This window comes from Stegodyphus dumicola, chromosome 4 (genome assembly GCF_044657685.1).
Source record: "Stegodyphus dumicola isolate Sdum_Otavi_A_Nest chromosome 4, ASM4465768v1".
In the NCBI taxonomy this organism is placed as follows: Eukaryota; Metazoa; Arthropoda; class Arachnida; order Araneae; family Eresidae; genus Stegodyphus; species Stegodyphus dumicola.
Genome location: NC_140771.1, coordinates 212,345,275 through 212,363,699, shown reverse-complemented (window position 1 = coordinate 212,363,699; position 18,425 = coordinate 212,345,275). Strand labels below are relative to the sequence as shown.

The window sequence follows — 18,425 nt, the reverse complement described above, 5'->3', positions numbered from 1 at the left end:
TCTTTACAGAACCCTTGCTTTAGGAGAAGTTTTAAATCGCTTGCTAGTATACCTCGAATTTAAAAAAATCAAAGAGGCAATAAAAAAAATCTTTGAAATAAAAAGTAAGCCGATAGAATTGACCGGTAGACATTTAAAAAGATTTTTATCATTATGGCATTAATGATAAAAATCATTATGGCAACAGCAAACTTTCGTCTTGACTCGTTCCTTTCCTTAAAGATCCTGTTTGTAGTAGCAGTGGTCGCGGTGTGGTCAAACATGTAGTAAGAGGTTAAAAGTCTGGGTCTCCTTTTTGTTTTTCTTTCTGTAGCTTTAGAATCGCGTGATGTCACTTTTTTTCATTTCACAAAAATCTTTAATATTTCCCTGTATTTCTTATGCTGTGGCTTAAATGCAAGGCGAAAGATAGTTAGTTCACTACTATGGTTCTTGTAAGTACTGTTTTTTTTTTTCCTTTCTTAATATTTTATTCATTATTTGGTTGTGATACTTTTACGTGTCAGCCGAGACCAGTTGTTTAATGAAACCATTAAATAATGAATATAATTCTGATCATTATCAGCAGTCTTTCAAAACCATTATATGTTGACGGTTTAGATTTAAACGTCGAATTGCAGACAGATTTATTACTTTGCTTTTTATTTGAGTCAGAAGAATGTTTCCTAAGAACGTCAGAAATATTGTTAAGAATGAGCTTTCTTCTTTATTATGGTTTTAATAATTCTCAATTGAAATTTATATATTTTGCTAACCTGAACTTTTGTGTAACGTTCAAGTTTTTAAATGTTAAAACGCATGTTTAGAGACTAGTTACCATAATGCTAATGAAATTTACATAAATAACTGAAGTAAAATGCTTCTTTTTTTGTTGCACCGTCGGTACTCTAATGTACTGAATATCATTACTCTTTTAGGTATGACCTTTAAATGGCGCTTCTGTTCGTTTAGCAGCATATGTAGCTTAAAATAGATCATAGGTATGAAAAATGTTAAGCACCATTGTTTTGGCATACTTTAGGTACACTGTTTGGCATACTTTAGGCACACTACTGTAGATGCACTACTTTATGTATATTTAAAAATAATCTATTTTTTCCCTTCAAGTTTGATTTTTTTTTTTTTTAATTGAAGTTGATTCATTTAAGAAAAATATGCACACAGTTATAGAATTTAAGAAAAATATACACACAATTTTGAACAATTACTCAAATTATTGTGTTGTCAGAATTATTTGAAACAAACTGTTAATTGCTTTGTTCTGCTGATTATTTTATTCTTGTTCTTTTATCTTTTAATATATTTTGAAAGATTAATACAGAATTTAAAAAAATTGAAATAATTCAGATTAAAAACTTTTTTGTACATTAATTTCACAATTTCCAATAAATTCATATATTGTTATCGTAATTAAAAAAACTTGTTTCACACTGCTGTTATGCATGATGTGTAATTTATTTGCATCATAATTATGGTTTTAGATTTTACTGTATTGTGAAACTGTGTGAACAGAGGCTGTATATAAATATAATTAAAATTGCATACATTTAATATTTCAGTACAAAAAATTTAACCTTTTGGATGAATATTATAAATAGGAAAACTTTTTAAGCTAGATTATGATCCTAGATTTCGAACTTTCAGTAACAAATGCCAGCAAAAAGAGATTTTAATAATAATGTACCAGTTAAATGCTGCTATGTTAATACAAGGGCGAAGTCCTCAGCTTCTCGGACCATTGATTCAGCCACAAAGCCTTTAAGAGGCCAGCCACTACCAGTTAATGTGTGAAAAATGAAATTTGCATATTCTGTGTATTTTATGAAAGAAAAAGTTATTCATATTAAAGTGAATAAAATATGATTTGAATTAAGCAATTCTTATTCTTTAAAATTTGTTAGAATAAAATCTCCTGTCCCTCTGGATAGGTTGGATTATAGGGTAAAGTGCAGAATCGCCCACTTATTTGTTTGGCGCTTTTTACAATAGTAAGAAGAATTGGATTTTTGTCAATTTTCTGTGACTTTTTAAGTGAAAAATAGGTCTATGTGTACATGGATAAAGACAAGGGAGTGCATAGTGCCGTTTTTGTGCAATTCTGGAATATTTTATTTTAAAGTGAAAATAGGTTGATGTGTACATGGATACCGAGTATGTGCAGTTCAAAAATGCGCCAAGCAGTGGGTGATTCCGCACTTTCCCCGGATTATATATTTCTTTAAATGAATTATTGTAGATTATAGATATTTTTGATTAGATGATAGATATTAATAGAAATATTTCCTTTACAGTAACATAATTTCATAATTTTATGTAACCCTTGTTATTGAGGCAAATGTTATTCATGAGCAGTTATGATTCTTTATTAGTTTATAAATAACGTGAATATGTGTTAGTAACATTTTCAATGCATAACAGACAAACATGGCCATACTCGTGCTAGATGTGGCGAAAGCTTTCTACCACATCTGGCATATGGGCTTATTTATCTAAATTGATTAATTTTTGACTTTGGTAGAGAATTGATTCAGCTCATCATGTCTTTCATCACCAATAGAAGATTCTCTATGTCCATTGGAAGTGATGCCTCTGACATCCAACTCATCCAATTATTGGTGAGGCATCCTGCAAGGGTCAATTTTAGGTCCAATACTTTATGTATTTTATGGAGCAGACATTCCAAGAGCTTATTTGGAAAGAAATCACTTTCTGGGTTGCTGTGCAGACAATACGGCTTTAGTCATAAAGTCTGCTAATGCAAATCGCACAGTTAAAGAGCTACAGGATGTTTTTCCTAATGTCAAGGAGTGGTACATCAAGTGGAGAATTTCCACTAATGCTAGTAGTCCCAACTGCTTTTAGTATGGAGAAACCATGCAAATACTCCACTTAAAAGAAAGCTTCTCATATTAGTACTGAATGAACAAATTAATGGGCTAATCATATTACTAGTATCAGAAGAAAGACTTTCCATGTAATTAATAACTTAACTCTGTAAACTGGAAAATATTCTAACCTAGATTTATGGAGGGGAAAAATTGAATTTCATTAGTATTGTTAGGCTGATTATGAGGTATGTCTCGTTGGCCTGGGTGGCTGCCCAAAAAAATATCTGGAAACTACAGCTTATTCAAAATAGTTCATGTGAATCATTACCAATGTGCAGGTTTATGTAAGCAGTGAAACATTACATTGATCTAAAAAAAATTGACTTATTGGTGATTATTTGAAGAAGATGAAGAGAAATTTTTTATAAAGCATTAACTGTGCACATCTTAATTCTTTCATCCTATTCAGTGACAAATCTTAGCTGAGGATTGAGCTCAAAATCTTAGCTGCCCATTAGCAACTTACCTCATCTCATCCATGACTCTTAATTTCTCTCACAACAAATTTCACTGCATTGTACATAGCATACATATCATTTATTTCATGCATTTTGTTTTTAGTATCATTGTATTATGTTGTTGTCTGCCTGTGTTTTAGTATACTTATTTTAGATAAGTATACTAAAACTATTTTATTTACTTTACTTGAATTATATTCATTGTATATATTTTGTTTCTAGTACTTAAGTATTTCTTTATTGTACAGTAATGTAATAAAAGTTATATTTTTAGCACATTCTTTTTTTTCCCCTGTTCGTGTACATCTTACTATATTGAAGACACCCGGTTTACGTTCTATCTCAGACTTCCTGCCCTTTATCATTATGATGCACCTTGTTTTATTCAATCCTAGCGACCCATGGTTGCTTCCTCCCCTTCCTTCTCCGCCACTCCTCCTGGGGTTCCATGGTACAGGCAGCTTCATCTTATGTACCATCATAGCCAGCCGGACACACTGCATTTTTTTGCATTATTTATGGCAATATCAAACCAATCAGTCGGTTTCACTTAGAAATGTCTTTGTGGAGGGCATCCTTCTGCTTAAACAGATAGCCCTACTTATGTGCTTGTTATATTCAGATAAGCTGGCCTATTCACATATGTAAAGGTATGAATTTCAATAAAAAAATATTACTGATCAGAATCAGAGAGATAGCATATAATTACTATTAAAGGAATGTTTTTTGAAGAAGTATAAAAGTAATAATAAAATTAATTTTGATTGCTCTTTTTCAAAATATTTTTTGGGCAGGGGAGCCAGATCTTACAATTAAAAAAAAAAAAAAAAAAAAAAATCTTGATAATTAAATGCAAGTGGTAACATCTTTATAGCTACTTATGAATTGGTAGGCATATATTGTATGGAATTCATTATTTTTTCCCCATGTTTTATAACTTACAGATTATGACAATGATTTCTAAATCATTAACAAAAATGGAAAAGTTATTGATTGGGTGCAAGTTATATTTTTAAAGATAGTGGCACTAGCAATATTTATTGCAAAATGGTAAATATTATTAGCATGTTAAACTAAAAACATACTTTAACAATTTAAATACAAATTTTAATTATTTAGGGTCATATATAATTATATAATACACTAGTATTTTTCTTCCCATGTACATAACAATCTGCTAAAAAAATCAAATGTGCACAAATACTGCATTGAGCATAACCTCAGCATTGCGTACTAGCTATGATTGTGATTGCAGGGTAGCAAGTAGCATTCAAAGATAAACAGATAACATGTGAAACTAATGCAGAATTTTTAAAAACCTTAAAAACAGATAGCATGTGACCACGGGAAGACTATTCCAGAATCCTGTTGATTCAGGTTTTAAAATTTGGGTTAAAAAATAAGTTGTTAGATTAAAATCATTATTTAACTTTGAAATTGTCAAATTTAGCATGCGTTTGATAATAGTGTACTACTATCCATACTTATCTTGAGGAATTTGTTTAGATTAAAATAGTGAGTTAATTTTTTTAAATTTTTAATCACCTAAAATGAATGTTGAAAGTATATAATTTCTCACTTTATACACAGGCAACATAATTTTTTAAATGCTTATATATTTTAGGGTTGGTGAAACATATTATACATTTCTTTCCAAATGTATTCATCCAAACCATGTTGCATAGGTATATGCCATGTCAAGTTCAGTTTTCAATTCATAAAGGTCCTGTAAACATTTTTAAAATTACTTAAATCTATCTTATGCAGTTCTAAATGCAGTGGGTACTTTTCTGTTTCGCCGGTGCAGGCGATAAAATCGCTAGTAATGGTACAAGTGATGCCAAACGGAATATCCTTGCTGGTAACATTTTACGCCTCATTTTCAAAACAATTCGCAGCCATTTCTTATCATATTGATTGCTTCTTTCAATACTTGCATACAATTACGTACAATTTGTACCAGATAGTTCAATTTTATGCCCTAAGGACATTCGCAGTAATTAAATCAATTAGGATGCAATCAATCATACGGCTCACCTAAAAGCAAAAATACAGAAAAGGCAAGTTCAAGGGTTAAATTCATCAATTCTAATGAGAATGCACTAGCGAAGTAAAGCACAAATGGTTTTACATAATTTCTGAGTAAGCTATTCGTATGAATTAAAATAATTCCTGCATTTAAACTTGTATTCGAAATTAAGATTTAACTTGAAATTAATGTAGAAAATTACTGAGAGGATTAGATTTTTGTAGTGTAGTTTATGCGAGATGAGATCACTTGAGGTCATGTGATATGAACCAGTGAATCAGGATGTTGAACCATGAAAGCGTAGTAAATTCTTAAATTAATGTCTTTTTACAAATTTATTGTATTTATTTATTGAATTTTTACAAAATTTCAAATGATATTAAAATAAAAAAAATAATAATAAAATTCAAAATAAGAAATTCTTAGAATTAACATTTGTTAAAATTTTTTATGTCTATACTGTATATTGTCGCCAACCAAGCAATGCATATTTATCCTTTAAAATTCATTCCTTGTTAAATTGCTCTTATTTTTTATTGAAAAAAAAATTGTGTTTGCTGTGTGCTTAAAGAATTTGAAGTCATACTTATTTCTGATCCTTTATGCAGGGCTTAAATTCATAGCTCACTGGCGTCACTTTCAGTTGGAATCCATTTTGATATTTTGTCAGGTTTTGAGTGAAATCATAATTCCAGTGGGAGTATACTAAAGCCTCAAATAAAAGGAGCTCCATTATTTTCTGTTATGTTATTGCATATACATAACTGAATTGCAGTATTAACAAAATTTATTCCTACAACAACTTTTATAACAGTAAAATTGTTAGTGACACTAAGTACTGAATATATGTCTTATTTTCTATGTGATGAATAAAATATGTAGATAAATTTGGATAGAAAAATATCTTTACATTGATATGTGATCCTTTAAGAAGAGGAAATTTTTATAGGCTGTACATATGTTGTCAAGAAAGCCCTAAAAAATTCCAGATCAATATAAGCCATAAAAAATAATTGTGAAATGAAACTTCTAATTAAATAGTCAAAATATGAAGCTGTTCTTTCTGTTCTTCTCGGCATCATGTATTGTCATCACTGCCATCTTTCAATTTACTCACCTTACATTTGTTTTATTTTATTTGTAAGTTTTTTCTAAGATTTATCAATTTTGTTCTTTCCTAATTTGTTTTATTACTTTATTTAATGTTTATTTGTTTATCATTAACTTATCAATATTTTGATTTATCATTTTACATCTTACTTAGTTATAAGTGTGCATTATTTATTATTACAGTACAAAGTCTGTAATCCGGACGTCCATTATTCGGAATGATCTATAATCCGGACCTCAAAGCCACAAACTCTTTTTCTTTTTTGTATGCTTTACACATGCGCGTTTAATGTTTACGCATGCGCATTTAGCACAAAAAAAACAAGCAACTTAAGCAGCTTACATTAAAAGAAATGTTAAATAAAATAAACAAATAAATATTAAGCTTTTTTTTTTGTAAATTTGGTACTCTTTAGATCATAACTGCTCTTTATTTCATAAATTACGATTTCATATTTTTAATTGTATAATTTCTGCATGCCATCTTACCAGATTTAAATTGATGATCTATAATCCGGAATCGCCGAAGTCCCGACGAGTCCGGATTACGGACTTTGTACTGTACTTTATTTTTGCTCATGACTTCCAGCTGCTTACAACAGGGTTCTGGCACTTCTAATTTAAGAACTTAAGATTAAATCCATTTTGTGAAAAAAAATGTACAAATTAATATTTTGAATGAATACCTTTGGCTTTATTTTTAATAATATTATTAAAAATAAAGCCAAAGGCAAAAAACAGAACATAAACATTAACAGAAACTTATTTACTAATAATATTTTGGCTATAGACTTTATTTCTTTATCTAACAAGATATTTGACTTTATTTCTTTAACAAAATACTTTTGAATGTTTTTTTTTTTTAAAGTTTATCACGTTATCCAGATTTGCTTGTGAAAGTGTCTACAAGCTCTCTAAACACAATGTCTTAGTGATGTTAGTCTTTAGTATTTATTTACATTTGGTATCAGAAATAAAAAATAGATGCATATCAGCATGTATCATTCTGTGTATTAACATAATATTAATACATAGAATTTATTATAAAAATGATTTAAAGTTTAAATGAAAGGGCATTTTAAGGAAAAAAATTTACAATAAAATTTCCTGGTGTTATTTAAATATTCTACTGAAAATTGTTATACTAGTGACATATATGATGGTTATTCATAAATTTATATCAGTTTATAAACTCATATAAATTTAGTACTTTTTAAGTGTATTTTTTATCTGTGAGATCATAGTTATTTGTGTAGCCAAAATCCCTTAGCCAAACCCAACAGTGTGTCTTAAAGTTTGATTTAGAAATAAATTATACAGTGCAAAGTGCGAGATCCGGACTCGTCGGGACTTCGGCGATTCCGGATTTTGGATTTTTCTGGATATTAGAGCATCAGTTTAAATCTTCTGAGAGGGCATGCAGAAATTATAAAATTAAAAATATGAAATCGTGATTTATGAAATAATAAAGCATCTATGATCTAAAGTGTATCAAAATTAAAAAAAAAAAAAAAAAAGCTTAATATTTATCTGTTTACTTTAAAAAATATTTATCTGAATGTAAATTGTTTAAGTTGCTTCATTTTTTGTGCTTATACTTTCTCTTCAGTTCTGTAGACAGACATAATTTCTTGTTCAGTTACAAAGTTCCACTGTTCAAGTCCTGTAGTTGCTGCGTCAAGAAGTCCGACTAACTTGTCAATCGGAATGTTTTCGATTTCAGTGCCGGTAACGGTATTTTCTGTATCTAGAACAATACTACTGATTTCACCGTCCGTTAATTGATTGATGATTGGAACATTGCAATCGCAATGAAAAACTTCTGTTATATCATCTTTATTTATTACCGCTTCTCCATCTTTCTTTACAAAATCCATTAATTGGAAATAAGCTACGGAGTCAAATTATTGATCACACAATTTATGCTAAAATGATTGTTTCTTCAATAATGAGGTATTTTATTCAGTACCAAAGTGAATCGGGATTCTCGACATGCTTTCTTACGGGGGAAAAAATCAAGTGCGCATACGTAAAGCATTAAAAAATTTTTTTGTTGCTGTCCTTAAGGTCCAGATTTTAGATCATTCCGCATATTGGATGTCCGGATCTCGGACTTTGTACTGTATATAATATAATAATTATAATTTATTATTCAACATAAAGCATGACTTTAGTATTTGTAGTTTATACAAAAAGTCAATAATCTTATTAGCCTGCATTAGGTAACAGGCTGAAAGTAACGGACACTGTAAGTTAAACTTCAAACAATTATAACAATTAATTGTGCAAGCCCATTCTAAAATGTTACCATCGCAAAATAACACGTAAACATTGATAGAAGAAGATATCATTGAAATAAAACAAAAACTGAAGGCAGTTATTAAACCAGTAAGTTGACCTGAAACATCAGAAATTAGTAACATTAAGAAATCAGTTTATTATGCATTTAAGATCATTCTATTAGAAAAAATTCATCTTATATGTGGCTGTATTTTAAGCAGAAAATTCTACATGCATTTCAGAAGACCAATTAGATATTTTCCATACATCGAGAAAATTGTAGAGGTTTGTATACTAAATATTTCGTAGTGTTTATTCTGTTAATCTTTCAGTTTTTTTCTCTAGTCAGTTCTCTCATCTTTTTATAGGCTTTTGATTTAAAGAACATCTACAGTCGGTAAAAAATGTTATTATTTTAAGTAGGTTGCAAATAATTTGATTACTTAATACACAGGAAAGTTAGCTGATATTTAATTCTTTTACTTATATGCCTGATAATGTGTGACGGCTTTCGTTTATTTATTCCCCCGCCCCCCATTTGAGAAATGGTAGATTTTCGATTTGCTGTATACATTTCAGTCGACGAATTGTATTTCAGTTAGCAACCCGTTCACGACTAGTGCTCGATATATCGGACATCCAGTGTTTTAGTCTGTCTAACACCATTTATATCCGACATCCACGAAATGCTGTGTACAATTTAGCGAAGAGCTATTATCGGGAATCCAATAAATCTGAATAAAACTTGTGAACGAAACTGATGCTGTGAAAGCTGTGATGAAAATGAATCATATATAGAAACAGCATGTAGGAAAAAAAAAGACTACCGATGACGTTAACTTACCAGCCAGTTTAATTTGTTAGTGACATATTTATGGCTAGTTTTGCCGTTGCGAAAGGGTTAAGTAACGGTATGAATAAAAGATGAGAACTTCAAATAAGCATATTTCCATTTTATATGTGCAAGCGTTAAAGAAATCATAGTCGAAAAATGATATAAAACCTAATAATTTTTAATAATATAGAAGAAACTCAGCCTGTTTCTGAGAAACGGAATGTTGAAACACGTCTTTATCCATTATATATAACACCTTAGTACTTTTTAATAATATGTAGACGTATTGTCATATGAGAAAAGGAAAGTTCTCATGATTCTCCAAAAATTAGTTACAAAAGATTTATTCTCAAGTATTCCTTTCAGATGTGTTCTTATCACAACCAACTCTAAAATAGTCGGCCATGGTTCTTATAATATGACCATAAGAACACATCTGAAGAGGATACTTCGGAATATCTTTTCCGTTCACCGTAAAAACAATAAATATAAATTTGAAGCACTTCAGCTTTCTAGATTGTATTTTAATATTGATGTAGTTTTATAAATCAAATATTGTAGGCTCTTAGTTATGAACCATTTTGGACAAAGTAGGTCAGGTTACTGGTGTTTTAAAAGCATCCATTGCTCTACAATTTCTAACTTTCGTAGCAGCCATTTTTGTTGAATTTTTGCACGCGCACACCAAAATAATAATAAATAAAACATTTTAAAAAGGATTACAGAAGACATTCTGTGTTTCAGAAGATCTGCGATTTGTATCTAAAAATTCTTCTCACTGCTCATAAATTTTGGGCACAAGTCTTGCATTGATGACCTTGAAAGGATGACCCTTGATGTTGTTTGCTTGTTTCAAGTACGACGAACTCGTATCTTTTTTAGTTAAAGGCTGTTTAATCATGTTTGCCATCTTCCTTGTCATTATTTACTTATTAGTTTCTTTTCAGTATCCGTTAAAGCCTACGTTTTCCTCCACATGCTTATATGGCTGTTATATTGAAATTGGCTAATTTTGTTTTCGCCAAAGAGTGTTTCAAGAGAAAGCTTAAAATAAAATTTTGGAGACGTTTACTATTTTATGTTGTGATTATTTTCCATAAACAAACTTAATTGTGAGCTTAAGTTTGTTTATGGAAAAGTCTTAGGTCGAACGCTTTTATGTCATTTTTTAACTATTAATTTCGAATTTTAATGAGTTGTGGCAAAATAGAAATCGAGTGAATTCTCATGTTGTACATAACAAGCTCAATAGGAATAGGTATGGGAATGTCTGATTCAGAAAGTAGTTAAGAAGTCTGCGGAAGTAAATGTTAGATTCAGAAAAATGCCCACATGTTTCTTTATACGTGGTATTTCCAAAAGACTTGAGGCACTAAATATGTAACAGTTTGTCGTATGTCTTATGTTTCCAGTTTAAGAAATGAATCAAGTAAGGTGACCGTAATAATTTCGGCATAGAATAATTTGATCACGTCTCCTTTTTTAGTCAGCATACGTAGTATTTTAATTTCCATACGGTTTTTCTACAAAGAAAATTCAATTTACTTTTCTCATTCTTATAACAGTGGTCTCAAGAAGTCGTATGGCGCGTGCGGCTTGCAAATGCATTCCAATTATAAATTTGTTTCCAATACGCATTTATAGTTCGAGTCATAAATATACGAACTGAACTCTTGCGTGCAACTGCTGTTGAAGGAAAGGAGGAAGAGAATGACTAAATTGGGGCCATGCCTTTGTCACTGTATGCTTATACACCAGGCCATGTGACTTGGATAAAGTGGGAAAATTTCCCGCATTGTACGGTAAGTAAATTTATTTTGGTAGCCGACAGCTATTGGCGCCTCGATATTTTGTGTCTCTGATTTTCAGGGTTAGATTAAAAGTAAGTTTATTTAATGATTCATTCACCATATTACCATTCACCATGAGTTACTTGAAATAAATGCCAGTCTAAAATTTAAAATTCAGTACGCTTGAGTTACAAAGTATAACGAACAAAAATGTCTCGTGAGGACCTTTAGACTTTAAATTTAAAAAAAATATATATATTTTTTTTCGGTATTATTGTTGTTTATGCATGTTCTCATAAACATTTAGTGACTGAAATTTAAAATTTCGTTACTTATTTTTGTTTTATTAAGATTATTTATTATTTTTAAATTACGTTAAAAATGCTCTGGTTCGTCAAATGCTTTCAAATCATTCATTCGGCCCATTGTAAACCCTTGCCGAACGCTGGGTTTGCGTTAATAACACATTGCGCCTATGGCAGAATCGTGTTGCCCAAAGTAAACTTTCTATGGAAAAAAGGGTATAGCTCAGATTAAGAAATCATGAATAATTTATACAAACCTGAGTATCATTGTAATTAAAAGGAAAAAATCTTGATGTGGACACCATATGACTTCCTTGCACGGCCTATTAAATTATACACCGTTTTTGCTGTACCTCATTTTAAACTTATTCTCTCGAATTAAACTTTAATTAACCGATCACTCAAGGCGAGTTGAAAATGAGATAAAAAATTGCAGATTTTGAAATTAAATATCCCTATCAGTTTTCGTAATACGTCAGATTTCTTCTGTTTTTATTTTTTCGCAACGAATAGAAAACTTTTCCAAATATAAATATAGCAATCGGGAGGCATATAAGCATTCTGTACCGCGCCACGCGCATAGGGAAAAATTCGTACTTGTGATTGGACATACTTTCCGATGACATTTTCTCTTGGCGTAATGACGTTTAGGTGGGATTCATACGGTTTTGTTTTCGTTGAATGACACGCATGAGTTAAACGGAAGTATGGAAATTGTTTATTTTCTTTGAAACGAAAAAAATTTAAGCGCAGTGTTCTACAGATGGCTTCCTGTTTCATGAAATAATAAAGTCTTTCAAAGACGCTGTTAATATCAGAAGCAATCTTAAACGTTTAGATTATATAAATAGCTGAGTTCATGAGTTTAGTGCAAAAACCAAAGCGCGACGATATCGGTCCAATTATAAAGGCATTGTGTGCCAGTAAGTATATTGTCGATTATCACAGTTTTGTTGCATTCTGTTCCTTTCACATTGGAGAAAATATTTCCTCTGCGAATGTTACATTATTTCCATGTTAACGTACATGTCATTTCTAAAATTCTGTTGTCTTGAATAAAAGAAAAAAGCGCATTCAGTATTGTCGCTGAATTTGATGTATGCGTATAAGAAAAGAAACTTCCTTATCTGATAAACATTAATTTTATGGAAAGGTACAGAATATGTTACATTAAAAAAATGGGTAATATTCATAAAATAATATTTTAAAGCTTTAAATACGTATCTCTAATCTCTATTTCTCTCTTCCAAATCTATATTAGCCTAACTTCAAAAATAAATTTTACATTTTCAGACTGATTATAAATATTGTGAATTTACTATGTTAGCTCCCAACGACGTTTTTACTACTTCTGAAAAATGACTTGAATCATGTTTTCGGAGATTGCATCTGCCGAAAATGGATATATAATGAACATGGAATAATGATAACACCTTTAATATGAAGTGTTTTAAATTAAGAATACATTTATTAACAATCTCTATACTTAGTACACATTTACGGAGTTAGCACAAGAAGAAATAAAAATTTTTCTCTTTAGGAAAAAAAAAAAAATCACTACCTTTTTTTTACATTAAATTCGCCACACAAAGGCGTTGTAAGAAGTGTAATCTCATAGCAACAAAAACGCAAAGCACGTAATAATCTTTTTGGTATTGCTATCAAAATTTAAACTTATGGAGGTATACCTCGAGCCCAAGCAAAGTCAAGGCATTTCTAAGCGTAGAGGGCCCACCAGCGGCCGAGCGGTAAAGTCGCTGAACACTGGTAGTTCGGTCCGAGGTTCAAATCCCGCGAACGGGCTGGCTGCATGGGTGTTTTCGTGGTTTTCCCCATGTGTATACGAGCCAGTTTCCCTTAGAAAGTCCTCCACGAAAGGCATCCCTCCCCTTAGGCAGATAGCCCTCGAGGCTTTGCCGTAATTAAATAACCTAACCTAACCTAACCTAAGCGTAGAGAAAATGATGTCATCGGGAGCCATATCCAATCACGAGGAGGGACTGTAAGTATGTGACTATGACCAATGATTTGCGAAAACAAAAGGCGGGTAAGGAGATGGTGTATATATGTACATTTAAATACTTTTGGTACTACCGATTGCAATAAAACAGGGAGATGCATAACTAGATGATATAGCAGCCCCATGTACAAAATTTCAGCGTTTTACGGCTAATCGTTCTTGAGTTATACGAGATACATATGTACTGATGTCACGAAAAAGGGCATTTTACAATCCACTTTGACCATACCTACAGATGTCACGCAAGGAAATAGTCGTAATAGATTCCGGAACGATCAAAATGGACATTTCCGTTGAAATCTGGTAACCGAAATTTTTTGAGATTACAATATTTCTTTTACCCCGGACAAGGAAATAAAAATGAAATATCAGTTGAAAGGATTTCTGTCACTGCTCTAAGTAGGTATGTGATAGAATTATTTTTTAAATAGCTGTTGATTTTTGCTTGGGACAGTGTCCAATGCAACTCATTGAAAGTTTCTCCGTAAGGAGTGCAAAATTTATCAGCGCCTGTCATAAAGTGTCCTCGTTCTTCATTCGGGTCAATAAGCTTTATAAAATTGGACAATTCGTTTAACTCTTGTACGTTAAAGCCCCATTATTTTCTTCACTATAGCTGCTTTCACGTCGCCTGATGTTATAAGAAGTCATTTTTTCATTTTTCATTTCACACAGTCTTCATTCTTCTTTAAAGTTCAGATTTTCTAGGTAAGGTAATATTTGACTTCTTCAATGTAATATTCTAGTTAACAGACTTGTTTAATAAATGAATTTTTAAGAATATCGAATTAAAGAAGAATATCGCAAAACGGCTGACAGTCTGCAGCTAACTGCATATAATTGCAAATTCTCCCGTTGGACAAATTGAATGGAGATAATTGTTAAGGTACTGCGTCTGCGCAAAATCGTCTTCCTCAAATCTACGTTCGGCAAGGATTTACTGTATTAAAAATCTTCTAGAAATTAAACTTTTCAGTATATGCGGAATTGGTTATGAATATAAAAAATCTTCATTGCAGTTTCTTACGGCAGTGGAGACATATTTTTTTTTTTTAAGACTTTATAAAAAAGCTGAATGAGGAATTTCTAAAAATTTCAAATTTTAGCCTTTCTGCAGATCAAAATTTGAAATCCTAGCATAAATCTTTCCTTACATAAAATTATCTTTAAAAGTTTGCATTCAAAAATTTAAATTCATATATGCTTGTGGCCCACCTGCGGCCGAGCGGTAATGTGAATATTGTAAAAATATTGTAAGTCGCTGAACACTGGTAGTTCGGTCTGAGGTTCGAATCCCGCGAACGGGCTGGCTGCATGGGCGTTTTCGTGGTTTTCCCCATGTGTAACGTGTATACGAGCCAGTTTCCCTTAGAAAGTCGTCCACGAAGGCATCCCTACCCTTAGGCAGATAGTCTTCGCCATAATCACACACACACACACACACATATATATGCTTCTGTATAGGCCCCCATTTTTTTATGAATGATATATCCGATTATTGTTGATCCTTTGAGTATGGATTCTCCTTTCATGCGTGTATTTCAAGACTAATCCGGGTAGTGTGAATAATTTTTCTCAACTATTTTGTGCCACAAAATGGCTGAGAAATTTGAAGTAAAAATTTTGTAAAAAAATGTATGCTTTAAGCCGTCATTCGATTAAAATTGTTGTAACATATGTCTCAAGTGATAGTGATAGGCTTTTACAGCGTATCTTTGACTCCTGTGTCTGCGAACAACGATTTAGAACATATTGCAGCTATGCAGTGCTTGTGAAATATTGTAACGATCTCATTTTTACCGTTTGTAAAACATCAGAAGGTAAAAATTTTTTATACAATAAGCAATAATTTATCGTAAAAGCTAATAACTGAAGCAGCATAATGGTTTATTCAGATCACAATTATGCTGTTTAATTAGATTAATATAAAGTTTCTTGTGACTGGTATGTATATTTTTAATACTTTTAAGTCTCTAGTCTGCTTTCTGCTAGCATAGCATATTGGATTCTATATCCATACCTTATTAATTAGCATGCGAAGTTTCAAGAATCTTTTTTTTATGATGAGATCTTACATTGATCTTTTCTGTGATCATATTACCGACCAGTTATGGCAGTCCGCTAATTGACGAAGAAAATTAACGTATCGTTAAGAAGACGAAAGATTTCTTCAAACTAGTGTTAAGTATTATCTCTGTCGCAAATCTGCCGCTCTTCAAATTTCATCCGTTATTTTCAAAAGCTGTACATCAGATGTCAATTTTATTTTTAGAATTGATTCGTCTATCGTCAGTTAGCTGAAAATACTTATTTTTCGATTGCCTTGACAATCAAAATAATAATAAAAAATCTTTGCAGTTCAGTCTGGTTTTTCACTTCTGAGTTTATTCAGATATTCCATAAGTATGGCTTTGTTTTTAAGCCGTTGAATGGAGTATTTGATTACCGTCTAAACCCATAAGACCCTGTCTTAATAGTTCCAGGTTGTGAGGCTCCCTAAATCATCCGATGGTATCCCAAAATCTATTTTTCGTATAAAAACAAGGTAATGAGTATTTGGGACAGTGTGCCTGAGACTTAATGCCTGTGTTAGTCGGGCCTTGTTTCATGGTGCATGAGAACTTAACGCAATTTTTTGGCGAATAACTTGTCGGCAGATTCTTACTAATATTCATTTTACTTTTAAGGTCTGTAAACATGCGTGCTATTGAATAATTTAAGGAAATGAGAATTAGTAATGCTACTTGGTAATCCACTATCAATATGCTGGGAGCAGTTGACATGAAATATATTACATATAAATTTCTTTCAATATACAGGGTGTACCGTGAATGTTGCGACAAGCTTCTAGGGGAGGTAGGACACATCATAAGGATTAAGAATTGCATAGGAACCCATGGCCCGGAAATGTCAGGGATAAGTGGTAGCAGAGTTAGAAGATGGGAAAAGAAGCAAGAGTGATTAATTTGAAACATTTATTGGACCTGAATATAAATGGTGTACGACAGCTTGAATGTTACAACAGATGCTCGAAGTTTGCACCATCAGATGCCAAACATGTCATTTGAATGCCTCTAATTAGTTGATCTGAAGCAGGTTCTTCCCGACTTGCTTGCAAGTCGGGACGAACGGAATATATGGAATACACGGAATATACGGAAATACTTCAGTAGAAGATGTTCCACCAAATATGAGGCGCAACATGTAATTCCAACATGATGGGGCCCCTGCTCATTATGGACTAGATGTTCGTAGCCATTTGAACAGATCATTCCTGCATCGATGGTTTGGGCGTGGTGAACCGTTCCCTGGCCCCCCACGCTCACCGGATTTATCTAGCCTTGATTTCTTTTTGTAGAGAGCCATCAAAAGTGTCATTTATCACGATCCTGTTGTGTCTGAAATGGATCTCGTGGCAAGACTCGCCTGCGCAGATGCTACAATCAAAGAAATTACCGCTGCATTTGAACATGTTCGGCAATCAATGGTCCGTCGGTGTGAGGCATGTTTAGTGTCTGATAATGCAAACTTCCGGCATCTGTTGTAACATTCAAGCTGTCGAAATAACATTTGTAGTCATGTCCAATAAATGTTTAAAATTAATCACTCTCTTGTTTCCTTTCCCATCTTCTACCTTTACTACCACTTACTCCTGACGTTTCCGGGTATAGCTTCCTATGTAATTCTTAATCCTTATGGCCCACCAGCGGCCGAGCGGTAAAGTCGCTGAACACTGGTAGTTCGGTCCGAGGTTCGAATCCCGCGAACGGGCTGGCTGCATGGGTGTTTTCGTGGTTTTCCCCATGTGTAACGTGTATACGAGCCAATTTCCCTCAAAACGTCCTCCACGAAGGCATCCCTCCCCTTAGGCAGATAGCCCTAGTGTGCTTTGCCATAATTAAATACACCACACAATACACCTTAGTCCTTATGATGTGCCTTACCTCCCCTAGAAATTTGTCGCAATGTTTACGGTGTGCATCCTGTATACGGAATGACATCCAACTCGTATTAACTCAAATATGTATATTATTGACTCTTGAACAACGTGTATTTGACCGCAACTGTATTTCCCAACATAAATACTTCAGTAGAAATTTAAAAAAAAAAAAAAAAAAAAGCTTATGTCTACGATTTTTTTAAAATTAACATTAGAGTTTAGTTTATGCGGAAAGAAAATTTTAGACTTAAAAAATTATATTCGGGTTTAATTAGTATATGCAGGAGAGTGCGCTAAATAGGTACTGTTGTATAAGATATTTTCAACCATTCCGTAACATTTATCTCCATTTTTGTCAGCATATATTCCTGCGACTATTAAATATTGTTTTACAATAGCTTATTCTTGTTTGTCTACACTTCTAAATGCAATTCACCTATTCTTCTTGTTGGAGTTCGCCTGCGAAAAATCTCTTCTAAGTTTGCTCTTCTCACGATTAATTGGAATAAAGGATGTTTATTTGGAGCGTGCATCTCAGAAATAAAATGAAAACGAGAACGTTTATATCATATAAGTTTGCTTGGAAATATTTAGCATTACCGATGAGAAATCCGTCGTTCAAATAAATCGGGTTACAGTGTTTATATATATGTAATAATTTAGATGGTGAAGGATAGGTGACAGAGAGCGGACATTCCTGGCAGCTACCAGAGGTTTGTAGGAATAGCTCCGCTCTCGTATCGGGAATTTATTGCAACAAAAATAGTTCT

At 32.3% G+C, this 18,425-nt stretch overlaps 1 protein-coding gene across 3 annotated transcripts in view; it reads left to right on the top strand.

Annotated features, from left to right (window-relative positions):
• Positions 1-206: 206 nt before the first annotated feature.
• The window catches only part of LOC118204121 (apoptosis-stimulating of p53 protein 2-like), a 102,166-nt gene continuing 83,947 nt past the window's right edge, over positions 207-18,425 (top strand). For 2 of the 3 annotated variants that reach the window (XM_085815952.1, XM_085815950.1), the window contains exon 1: positions 208-434. In XM_085815952.1, coding sequence (XP_085672078.1) covers positions 426-434 — 9 coding nt within the window. In that variant the 5' untranslated portion in view covers positions 208-425. Of the gene's footprint in view, positions 435-18,425 lie in introns of all 3 variants that reach the window. The other variant, XM_085815951.1, reaches the window with a different exon arrangement.